A 12,871-nucleotide genomic window follows, 5' to 3' on the forward strand; every position below is an offset into this window, starting at 1 on the left:
AAGGAAATTTAGCAGCCAGTAACAATTATACAATACAGCACAGTAATACAATACTATAATTACAATAATAACAATAAATAGAATAACTGTAAAACATATGCATTTAAATATATATTTATATTAATACAATAATATATATATATATATATATATATATATATATATATATATATATATATATATATATATATATAGTCTTTAATAGTCAAGTTTTAATAGTCTTTACAAACAAAAAGTCCAAAATCATCCAAACATGGTCAAATTCATACAGATAATTTTATTTAGATTCACGTCTCATATTAAGACACATTTAAGTAGCCCAGGATGTCCTCAAAAAAACAAAAAAACAACAGCTGGCTTGTATGACTGTCTCTAATAAATACTTACAATTAATAATTTGTAAAATAATGTAAAATTGGCCTAGGGTGTCGGACTGGTATTGGTATCGGTATCGGCAGATTCTCAAGACTGCAGTATCGATATCAGTATTGGACATGGAACAATGGTAACAGTGATATCGTGATACCCCCATTTTTAGACACCTGCTCATCATCTCCACTGAATTTGAGAACCTAAGACCTAGAACCCAAGATCTTGCTGATTATACAGATTATGCCCTTTCATGTATGGCTTAATCAAAGGCCATAAGCAGTAAATAGACCTAATTCACATGTGGGCACAGTATTCAGGCACAGCCCGTAATGCCTCATGGAATAATTCATTAATTCTTGTCTTTTTATCGTCACTGACGCACGCTCTCACCAATCCATGTCATTCTCAAATACACACACATACACCGCGCGGCACGATATCCGGTATGCGTCATTCCTTAGATTGAGGTCAGTGAGCTCTCCCAAGCAAAACTCCAAAGCTTTTAAGAGCTTCATATCACAGAGTGAATACAACTCTCGCCTGTGTTACACAGTAATGGTTACAGCTGACTTTTCAAAGCTATTTTTAAATGCATTAAATGCGTTACATTTTACAATCAGTGACATGAGCGTAATGTAAATGTGCTGGTAATAAATTAATATTTCATAATGCTAATATGGGCTCACAGGATTGCTCCCAAAAGGCTCCAGCTACTGAAAGCGCCTTGTGTTACATTGCTTTTCCATTAGGCTCTACTGTGATACTGTTCTTGTAATGCTAAAGGTTCCACACATATGCAATGCTCATACAAATACATGACATACATCATCATCAGCCTCTCTTGACTGGCCTTTTAATGTGCCTGAGAAGACTCCGACAAGCAGTCAGATTAGAACCTTCTGCCGACCACAGCATATTCCACCTAAATCTGAGGTCACCTGTGCCCCCCTCCCACACAGTCGCCCTCTGTCCTTGTTGCTCATTGGCCACCCTTGGCCAGGTGGTCAGTCAAAATCCAAAATCCTCCTAAGACTGGAAAACAACTGGCTGATTCCCCTTGGGGCTAGTTGGGGTTAGAACTGCGTAGTTGACGGTACCTGGCCGGCCTTGCGGCGATCGAGCGCTCATCCATACCGGACTTCTTCACTCCTGATCCAGAGTTGATATGGGGGCTGGGGCGAGCGCCGAGGAGAAACACTCCAGGGAGCTGGAGAAGAAGCTGAAGGAGGACGCCGACAAGGATGCCAGGACCGTCAAGCTGCTGCTACTGGGTAAACGCGATTGGGCCCATGATTGAGCCTTGAATAACTCTGTAGATTTAAACAGGAACAGGGCATGTTCATGGTTAGAGAAGAGCTAACAAATAAATGATGTTTTAGTGGCCTACTCTGAACACTGAACACTGAGTGCTGAACACTCATTTCCGGTTCACCACTGGTTCTTGTATGGATGTATTTTGAAGATCAATTTGAGAAGGCCGGACAAACAGCAGTGGAAGTAACGTTATCTTCTCTCATTTCTTTAAAGTTCTGGAATCCAGTGAATTCAATGAAGATGTGGGAAAATAATGTTTTGCCGACCATTTGTCTTTGATTCATGCTCATATTAGATTCTGAACCTCACCAAATTAAGAAAATACATTTGTCTTTATCTGTCATTAATGCACTGAGCTTGACTTTGTCCTAGATCTGGGTCAGCGATAAGGACGTTTCAGCACAGCGTCCTCGCACACATCAGCTTTGGCAGGCTTAGCACTAAAGTAATGATCCCCAAGCCTCTTATTGCGATCCTCCTAGAGATATGCATACAGGACAGGAGAATGGTTTCGGGGGAACATACCAAACATACTAGAGAGGGGAGAGGAGAATAGGGAGAGTGATAAGGAAGGGAATGGAATTCTCCACATTGGAAGAAAGCCAGCATTAGTATTATTCTAACTGCAGGAGTCAGTTTCTTATTGATGGAGAAGAAACCAACTAAAACTAAGTATCCTGCAGCATCATCAGCAAAGCTAGATTTGCATTTCAGGATGTTACGATTGTCCAGGCCTTCATAATGTGGTTCAGTAAACATCTAAGAAGCAACTTTACCAACATTAAGACGTCATCTTTCATAGAAAAAACAATGGTGGAACCCCACGGACGCTCTGCTGTACTGCATTAATGAGACCCATTCCATCAAAATCATATAGATGCTTTAAGTTTCGGTCAGATAAGTCTTGTTGGAACCTAAAACTGAAACAGAATGGCTGTAAAATTAATGTTTTTTTTCTCAGTTTCTTGCAACTCTTACTAAACACTCTGTTAATGTCAATCAGGGGTATCCCAGACTTGACATACAAAGAATCTGTAGCCTGAAATGAATAATCCAAATGACAGTTATACACTTTTGTTGCGTTGACTGAGATTTGGGGGTTCGTGTTAATCCAATAGCCGTGATTGAACTTTTCTCAAGGAAATTAATGATGCCACAAGATCCCTGTTCACAAACTCCTAATTACATCCTGCTTAAATAACCACTGAGAATGAAAACGGTCACTTGACTCAGAGATACAGATACAGAGATCTGTAAAGGCCTTTAACTAGCGGTGCTCGTATTTGCCCCAGTAGTGTTGGTGCATTAGCAGTGACCCATTCAAATATGCTCATCATATTTTAAAACCTATAACTCCAAAACTCCTCAGTGCAATTAAGTTTATAATAATATAATTATAATAATTTAAGTTAAATGGTTTAATCAGGTACTCTGTCCACATATATTTGGTCCAGTGCTGCCACCTGCTGCCACGTTATCACCTCTCTATTAAAGAACTAGCATCACCAAAATATAAACCATCAATAAACATCACATAAATGTGTAGCAAGTACTGAATCGAGCTGCATTAGTTAGCATGCACATGCTATAGCTCAGGGTTGTCCTACTAATCTCATGAACATACCGTGACTCCAACCAAACAGGACTACATGATTATAGGATGACTAGTAAACACACTGAGAGCTGTACAGTCCGGGTTGCTTCTTTAGAAAGTCTTGTATTTATAGCGTATGAATGACTTTCTGTACTTTTAAGTATAGAAATATACAAAAAAGACCAAAGAATGGACCTAATACAGTTCACTTAACTGTGTACATGTGTCTATGCAATTAAAATGAACTGAATTGTACTGTATGATCTGTTTTTCAGGTGCTGGAGAATCAGGGAAAAGCACCATTGTCAAACAGATGAAGTAAGGGGTTATTTTGGTGCCATTTTAACGTAAAGTTGCAGTATAAGAACCTATCATTTTTATTAAAACGCTCGCAGTTCATCTAAGTACACGTCATTTTCCACTACAGAATTATCCACAAAGATGGTTACTCCCTTGAAGAGTGCTTGGAGTTCATTGTCATCATCTACAGCAACACCTTGCAGTCCATTATGGCCATTGTGAAGGCCATGACTACCCTCAACATTGGCTATGGAGACCCCGCCCAACAGGTACTGACCTAGGAAAGGAGAAAAGGGGGTTTCTTCTTTCTTCTCTTTCTTCTCAGACTGTGCTGTTTGAAGGTTCTCCATTAGAAACTACCCATGATGGATATTCCATGGCAACAGGACTCACTGTATTCTGAGCACTGTAACCGGAGTGTGGGTTTTGTGTTTTGTAGGACAATGCCAGAAAGCTGATGCACTTGGCGGATACTATTGAGGAGGGCACCATGCCGAAGGAGCTGTCTGACATCATCATTCAGCTTTGGAAAGACACTGGTATCCAGGCGTGCTTCGACAGAGCCTCGGAATACCAGCTCAATGACTCCGCTGGATAGTACGTCGCAGTGACACTGCCAAAAGTTGAATATGAATAGATTCAGTGGCCTGTTACAGTGATGCTGTGTTTCTCTGAGTAGTGCATGGGTATGGTCTGTATGTCTAGACTACTGCATGTGCCAAAGCAAAGACTTACATTTAGACCAAGTATAGAGAGCCCATGAACAACAACAAGTGTAGTAACTGCACCCGTGGCTGGGTGAAGGTCAGTGTGTTATGTCATCTGGTTCTTACAGGCCCAGGCCCACAGTCCTGAAACCCTTATGTTTTTACTTGTTGATTAATAACAACTGTTTAATAGACAGCTCATTTATTTTTATTTCTTAAAACTTAATTTATTTAATTTAAATTATTTTCCTCTGTCATTTGGACCGCTAATTATCCAACCTGTAAGTAGTAAGGGTGGACCAACACGCACCACCTTCAACATGTGTGCAGTCAAACAGCTCATTTTTCAAACTGCCACTGATGCAACATCACAGGGCAACCAACCAACCAGCCTGGAGGGAAGCGCCGCACCCCCAGCTTTGACGCACCATCCTGCAGACATCAGTAACGGCTCTCCTCCCCCACAATGAAGCAATGTGGTGGGAGAGCGCCATCTACCTCTACCCACCCTGGAGAGAGCAAGGCCAATTGTGCACTCTCTCTGGGCCTCGGCTGCCGGTGCCGGGCAGCATGACCGGGATTCGAACCAGCGATCCTCTGATCATAGTCACAGTGCCTTAGTCCGCTTAGGTTTGACCCAAAAAAGGTGCTCGTAGTATTTTGTGGCCTTTTTTGTGTTGAACTTCTTTCAACTTCTTCAGAAAGAAAGCTACACTATACACGATCAGCCATTACATTAGCATCACTGGTGAAGTGAAAAACATTGATTATCTTTATCTACAGTGGCTTCTGTCAATGGGGTGGACATATCAGGCAGCAAGTGAACAGTCTGTTCTTGAAGGTGAGGAAGGTGTTAAAAGGAGGACAAATGGGCAAGCATAAGAATCTGAGCCATACTGTGATGTTCTAGACGACTGGGTCAGAACATCTCCAGAATGCATCAGGCAGGTCTTGTGGGGTTTTTTTCTGGTATGCAGTTGTCAGTACCTGCCAAAAGTGGTCCATGGTCATTGGTACCTAAGGCTCATTGATGCGATCCATGGAGGCGCCAACACACAACATACAGGACTTTTAACGTCTTGGTGCCAGATACTACAGGATGCCTGGAGAGGTGTTGTGGTGTCCATGCTTTGAATAGTCAGATCTGTTAAGACGGCACAAAGCCATTTGGTGTTAATGTTATGGCTAATCAGTGTATATTACTGGATATAGTGGTATATATATATAGTCTTCAACTGGCCCACAGTGGTCCACGTAAGCGACCATAACCTGCGAAATCCGGACTTTCAAGCCAAATAGAACCAGCTGTCAATCAAACAACTTTCCTTTCTCTCCTTCTTTCAGCTATCTGAGTGACTTGGAGAGGCTGGTCAAGCCTGGCTATGTCCCCACTGAGCAGGATGTGCTGCGGTCTCGAGTGAAGACTACTGGTATCATTGAGACCCAGTTCTCCTTCAAGGATCTCAACTTCAGGTACAAGCCAGCCAAGCCAGCAAACTGGGTCATGCTAGGAGCCAACTTGTAGCCAACATTACAACCACCTAAGCATGGACATTCTCAGAGATCTGCCAGCATAGAGGATGATTGCTTACACAATCATCAATGACGCCACGATATTGTGAAAGCTGGGCTTGTGAGCAGATCATAACAACTGTAGCCAGATGCCATGCTAATAGAGCTAACAGTCAGCTAGAAGGCAGGAGCGCTGCCGAGGATTTTGGGCCCCATGAAAAGATATTCCACTGGGTCCCACAGTTTTAACAATTCTACCAAAATACTTTAAGGGTCCTGTCAGTCCCCGGCTCTTGGAATTGTTCTACCTGACCCCACCCCCCACCCCCCATAGGGCACCCCTGCTAGTACGGCATTTACTGGAACCAGTTAACATCATCACATTTTCATAATATCGGCCAAATGTGAGCCAGTACCAGATTCTTTTGGGTTCAAATCTGAGGACTGAGGACTGAGCCCTTTAGCCACCCCAAGTGGAGATGATCAGCTGACAATGCTGTGCTGCTCCAAGACCTAGTTGGGCAATGCGGAAGATACCGCTACTATCTCTCATTTATTATTAGCAACATTACACCTTGACAGATACCAAGTTCTGACAGAACACTGCTTTGCCTAGAGCCGGGTTTCCCAACCACAGTTCTGTACTCCACCTGGACTGCACAGTGTTGTGATTCCCATGTTCCTCTTACTCATTCCACTGAGCTGAATCAGGTGTCTCAGAGCTGGGAAAATGTGAAACTGGGCAGGGGTAGGCGAGCCTCCAGGACTTGAGATGGGAATCACTGGCCTGAAGAGCATGTCCATAATGAACGCTCTGAATCCTGTGTGTGTGTAGAATGTTTGACGTGGGAGGCCAACGCTCAGAGAGGAAGAAGTGGATCCACTGCTTCGAAGGCGTCACCTGTATCATCTTCATCGCTGCTCTGAGCGCTTACGACATGGTGCTGGTGGAGGACGATGAAGTGGTGAGTTCATGTGAACTTTTAACCTCTTTTAAATGGGCAGATGTCAGAAAACCTCTCTGGCATCATGGAAAAGCTAGATACACGTTCTCAAGGTCCAATTATGATCAGTCTTGTTCTCCTCATTTGTCTCTTGAAGAACCGGATGCATGAGAGTCTCCACCTGTTCAACAGTATCTGCAACCACCGCTACTTTGCCACCACCTCCATTGTACTCTTCCTCAACAAGAAAGATGTCTTCATCGAGAAGATCAAGAAGGCCCACTTGAGCATGTGCTTCCCTGAGTATGATGGTAAGGCCAGGACACAGATGCAGGTCTACTAGATAGCCAACAATGAGCCGAAATATTGTCCTTAGGTTGAAACAACTGGCAAGGCAATGTCATTTAGACCAGGGGGGTTGCAGTTCAAATCCCAGGCCATGATCGTGCTCTCGCCCCTCTTCGCTCTTAAGCGATGTTGGCCAGCACAGGCGTCTGTTAGCTGGTGTGGTGGAGCTGGAGACCTGGAGCTTTCCTCCAAGCGGGTCGTCTCGCAGCAGTTGGAAAAGAGGTGATGGCTGGCTTTGCATGTATTGGAGGGGACCTGGAAGGTTCTCTTACAGCAGGTTCTCTTACAGCAGCAATAATATGTCCCTCTGAGGAACATCAGTCCCCAATAGCATTTGTCTGAGTAGCTGACAACATGACAAGGCTGTCAGAGCTTCTCTCCCTGAGAGGCTTTACATTCATAATATGCTTACCACTAACAAGGTAATTGACCTTGATCTACATCCTCAGCCATTGTGTCTCTTTCTGCGATTATATAGTGGGGTCTAAATGTCTGAGAGCATATTAAAAATCTGGTGTTTATTGTTTTTTTGGACTAATTCTTAGGAAATACGTTATGATGAGCAAAATGAAGACGCAGTATTTAAGATTCAGCACTTTTTCTGGGCCTACAATCACATTTCAGTAAATTTGAGATGCAGTGGAGGCCTTTGTAGGTCAGCAGAGCTCGGTGGATCAGCTCTCCTTCTTTTTTTTAATAGAACATCTTGTGAAACCATACGCGCTACAGTGGGACACTCCACCAAATTTCGAAATGAATAAGAAATTAATGTTAATTTTCATTTAATTTTATTCAAATTGTATATTAATAATCTAATCAGCCATAACATCAAATCCACTGACAGGTGAAGTGAATGGCACCTGTCAAGGGTTGGGATATACTGTACATATTAGGCATTAGGAAGTGAACAGTCAGTTAATGAAGTTGATGTGTTGGAAGCAGGAAGCTCATGGGCAAGCCTACGACCCTGAGACACTTTAACAAGGGCAAAATTGGGGTATCTCCAAAACATCAGGCAGGTCATGTGGGGTATTCCTGATATGCAGTGTTCAGTACCTTCCAAAAGTGATCCAAGGAAGCACAACCAGAGAACTAGCAACAGGGTCATGGGCACCCTAGGCTCACTGATGGGCCTATTTGGGCCGATCCCAAAATTTTAATGCTGGTTATGCCTTGTGAAGTCCTGCCTTGATGGGCCAGAGCTGTTTTGGTGACACAAGGGTTACCTACACAATATTAATCAGGTGGTCTTAATGTTATGGCTGATTGGTGAAGTGGGGGAAAAAATAGATGGTCTTGTACTTCTGGAACCTGCTGTAAAGGCAGGGGCAGTTTCAACATGTTGACCTTTCAGGCCCGAACACCTACGAGGATGCTGGTAACTACATCAAGATGCAGTTCCTGGATCTGAACTTGCGACGAGACATCAAGGAAATCTACTCACACATGACCTGCGCCACGGACACAGAGAACGTCAAGTTTGTGTTCGATGCCGTGACAGACATTATCATCAAAGAAAACCTCAAGGACTGCGGCCTCTTCTAAACACGTCCCCCCGTGAGAAGAGGTGAGACAGAACTAACACTGATAACCCATGTGATTTTTAGTAGAACTGGCTTACCAGAGAGGCCTGCCATGCTGTACATTCAGCTTCAGTGTATGCATGTATCCATCACTGAAGAAAAATGGCAGCTTTAAGACAAAAACAACAAGACAAGGCCAGTGCTGAGGCTAGAGGTGAACGATACCACCATTTATATATCTGAGGCAATACCAATACTGAAGTCTTGAGTATCGGCCAATAGTGAGAATAATTATTAGTTATTTGCTTTTTAATATCAGATCCAGCATTGCCTGCTGGGTTTGGCCCTATACCAATAGATACCAATGTGCGGTCTCGATTTGTGGCCCATATAATAGTCCATCTGCACTGAATCTGTAAACATTCAATTGACTTGTAAATATTAAACTACAAAATCGAGTTACATTAAGCTTAAAAACATTGATTTTCTTCTTATACTGAGTGACCATTTCAGGGATTTTCAGAGCTTTGTTCCCTGGAATGGTCATTTCACTGTAACCATGCTGTAATCAAGCTGAAATTTAATGTATTGTAAGATCAACAGATCACATGGCTTGGTTATGAGACCCTCTGCCTTAACAACGCTCCAGTCTTGTCAGGCAACACTTTCCACCAGTTCCTGAGAGGGTTCCTTCTCACATTAGTGAAGTTCCCAGTGAACTGTTTGAGACCTGGTGAGTATACTGGTCAGACAGTGTGCCAGCAGGTCTGCTAAACTGGTTACACCAAGTTTTGGACCTGTGAACCTAACACACCAACAGTAGTCATCCTGAAGTGTGGGAGGGTCAGTGTTGGGTCCTGTTTGGACATGGAGCTCAACGTTCGTGGAGGAGTGGCCTAAAATGGACAGGAACTTTCTCAGGAACTGATTAGATCTTTATTTGAGAAGACTCACGCCACTATTAAGGCAAAGAAGATGCATTGACCAAGTACTAGACAATAAATGGTGCAAGTGAGCCTATGTGTGGCATTGGGAATACTGTATTCAAAGCCTAAGACTACTTATCTTCTTCTTCTCTTGTTTTTCTTCCAGGCTTGGAGCAACGCATCAGTCAACATCAATGTCAAATCTCCGCCCCTTTACCAAATTCCTTATGTCTGCAAAGTGGCAGAAGTCTATCAATCTCACAAACACACATACACACAGTTATGTACACACAATTTGTAAAGAACAACAAAAATATGAGGGTACAAACAACGTAAGGCAGAATCCATCCAGAGGAACAGACCTATACTGTTGCTATTGGTAACCACAGCAGTCATTTCCTATTTACACACTAGATGCTGCACAGGCAAACGTGCCCAGTAGTGTTCGACAGTGGTGGGATGTAGTCGTAGCAGCATCCCTCCAGCTGTAAGGGCAGTATAAGGGTCTGTTGGAGTATTAGTTTCTCCCAGGTAAATCAGGAGCTCGGACTACGTGGGTAGGTGTTTGGCTATTTTAGCTTCTCGCAGTGGTCTAACCCTTAGTCTCCTGACTTTGGCACGCGATATAGCTGCTCGGAAAAATGGCCGGCCTTCGAAAAATAACCCACCTGCATTTGCACTTCAGCAAACCTAAAGCAAGTCTATTGTATGTCAGCGAACAGTGAGAGCTACATATCAGGGCATATTGTACTAATTACCATAGCAGTTACAGACTACGTAGTTCGTACGTACTTCATACCTACACGCTTATGTTTATGGGAAAGGTCAATCAGGTCGACTGGAAAGGTGATTGATTTTTCCCATCGACTGAACTCTCTCGTCAAGACTGTTAAATTCAAGCACACAGTGCTACATCCTGAAGTTGCTTTGCTCAGGGAGAGCTATTCCAGTTTTATTACAGTATTAGAAAGGCTGAGTGTGAGAAAATGTGTAACCAGTGTGCTGGACAGCCAGGGTCTCCACCTGGCTTGACCTTAAATTCATTGTTATTTGATTATAAAATCAGACCAATTTCTGACTCCATGAATGTACGAATGAACAAATAAAGCTTCTGTAGATATACGTAAGGTTCCTGGCTTATGAGTGTCTTATTTTGTACACACGGCATTATTACTGCTGATTAATCCAAATTCAAGTCTATGGAAAGAGGGTTGAAGGGGCAAACTGGGCCAATGAAGGTTCCTTTGCATGCTGACCATGCTTAGTGACCATCTAAACCAGCACCATACTAGTCTAATCTGTTTTTGACAGCAGTGCAATGTCCGTTTTTGGCCATTTTTGACCATATGAACTAAATTGACGAATGTTTGTGGACACCCCTTCTAATGAATGCATTCAGCTACTTTAAGTTGCACCGATTGCTGATACAGATCAAATGTACACATACACAGCTTGTCTGGTCCCTGTAGAGAAGTTCTGCCAATAGAATAGAAACATGAACCTATTGGCACCGTGCCAGGCTAATGCCAGGCGTGGGCTAGAAGGGTATAAAAAAAAAGCCCCCCAGCATTGAGCCGTGGAGCAGTGGAAGAACTGTGTTTTGAGGAACGATGGCTGGTGCTTTATCCAAAAACGTCTGAGGGTGATGAGGTGGGGAGGTGATCAACCAACCCCCTGACCTCACTAAATCTCTTGTTGCTGAATGCAATCAAATCCTGACAGCAATGCTGCTCCAAAACCTAGAAAGATATTTATAGAAGGCTTTCTTCCCGGGACAGTAGAGACAGATACTCCAACAAAAGCAGGATTGACTCTTTTTTTTATAAGAAGAAGAAAGAAAAGAGAACGAGCTGGTGTCCAAATACTTTTGTCTATATTATGCGGAACTGATATTTGGATCAGATTTGTCACAACAGCATCCATTTGGAATTTTCCTTGAAAGACATTGACGGGCTCCAGGTATGAGTTCAATTTGTGATATCAGCAGGATCTGCTGTGAAGACCTAGCCCAGTGAAACACACGGATCAAAGCACAGGCAGGTGACAACCAGGAGCTCAGTCAGAACATGCCTGTGGGAACATTGCTCAAGTTCAAGCTCCCAATCTCAGATGAACTGGCCCCGTTGCTAAGCATAACATAAACACAAGAAGACAACATGAGCAGATCAGCTTGTTTTTCTCATGATCTCAACATTACATTAGTACCACTCACAGGTGAAGTATGAAAAAATGGGCAAACATAAGAATCTGAGACATTTGGATCAGAACCAGAAATGTGATGTTCTAGACAACCAGGTCAGAACATCTCCAGAACATCAGGCAGGTCTTGTGTTGTGGGGTGTTCCTGATATGCAGTGGTCAGTACCTACCAAAAGTGCTCCAAGGAAGGACAACCGGTGCAAGGAGCATGGGCACCTACTGTAAAATATTTTTACATTGACATCTACTAATTTGGTTCTGCCAGTGAACCCACCCGCTCGTAGCCCCCCTAGCACTAGCAATGCCAGGGTAAGGAGTTAACCAGAGTCTCCTCCGATACACCCAAGCCAGCCAACAATGAGGCATCGCCAGGCAGGCCAACATTTGAGCCAGGCCAACATCGCTTAAGAGTGACGAGGGATCATTGATGCACATGAAGGCCCCATTTCACAGGACTCACAAGGATCGGCTGCTAAGGTTTTACTGCCAGATACCACCGGACGCCTTCAGAGCTCTTGTGGAGTCCATGCCTCGAATGGTCAGATCTGTTAAGGTGGACGGACCTATGCAATACACTTGGATCAGAACCGAGTAAATGGTCAACCATCCCGACCTGCTGAAAGATTGCCCGCTGAGGTCCCCTCTACCTGCGTCAGACCAGCTGCCCCCTACCAGCAGGCCCTTCCTACCACTGCTACCTGTCTACTGACCATGTTCAAACCTAAATAGACTCTTGACTATCTGCCACTATTAATATCACCACTATTAACTATCATCACTCTGACCATCACTGCCATGACTATATTAAGTTCTACTACACCCTGATTAATATATTATGATTATGATCAGAGCAGTTCCACAGTTTAGATGGTTTAGTAACTTTTATCAATAATTTATAAATAGTTCTGATCAGAGGAGGACGGGTCGGGTCCCCCTTGTGAGTCTTGGTTCCTCCCAAGGTTTCTTCTTCCAGCTCTGAGGGAGGTTCTCCTTGCCACTGTCGCTGTTGGCTTCTCACTGGGGGTCTTTGATCCTTCATGTCTTACATTATTTCTTTTTTTTGTCTTTTAATAATTAATAATTATGTAAAGCTGCTTTGTGACAACAGTTGTAATAAGCTATACAAATAAAT

The 12,871-nt window shown here is 43.2% G+C and overlaps 1 protein-coding gene across 1 annotated transcript; it reads left to right on the top strand.

Annotated features, from left to right (window-relative positions):
- Positions 1–1,537: 1,537 nt before the first annotated feature.
- gnat1 (guanine nucleotide binding protein (G protein), alpha transducing activity polypeptide 1) lies at positions 1,538–9,754 on the top strand. Its single transcript, XM_072683192.1, has 9 exons — positions 1,538–1,643; positions 3,556–3,598; positions 3,708–3,849; positions 4,020–4,177; positions 5,632–5,760; positions 6,635–6,764; positions 6,901–7,054; positions 8,446–8,658; positions 9,707–9,754. The coding sequence occupies exons 1-8, from the start codon at positions 1,538–1,540 to the stop codon at positions 8,634–8,636; spliced, it is 1,053 nt and encodes a 350-aa protein (XP_072539293.1). The 3' UTR covers positions 8,637–8,658; positions 9,707–9,754.
- The last annotated feature ends 3,117 nt before the right edge of the window (positions 9,755–12,871 follow it).

The sequence above is a fragment of the Salminus brasiliensis genome, chromosome 7 (genome assembly GCF_030463535.1).
Source record: "Salminus brasiliensis chromosome 7, fSalBra1.hap2, whole genome shotgun sequence".
Taxonomy (NCBI): Eukaryota; Metazoa; Chordata; class Actinopteri; order Characiformes; family Bryconidae; genus Salminus; species Salminus brasiliensis.

Excerpts from the sequence above, each read along its gene's own strand:
- gnat1 (XM_072683192.1), top strand. The coding sequence starts at position 1,538 with ATGGGGGCTGGGGCGAGCGCCGAGGAGAAACACTCCAGGGAGCTGGAG. Across the intron at positions 1,644-3,555 it reads CGTCAAGCTGCTGCTACTGG|GTGCTGGAGAATCAGGGAAA; the intron begins GTAAACGCGATT and ends TCTGTTTTTCAG. Across the intron at positions 3,599-3,707 it reads ACCATTGTCAAACAGATGAA|AATTATCCACAAAGATGGTT; the intron begins GTAAGGGGTTAT and ends TTTCCACTACAG.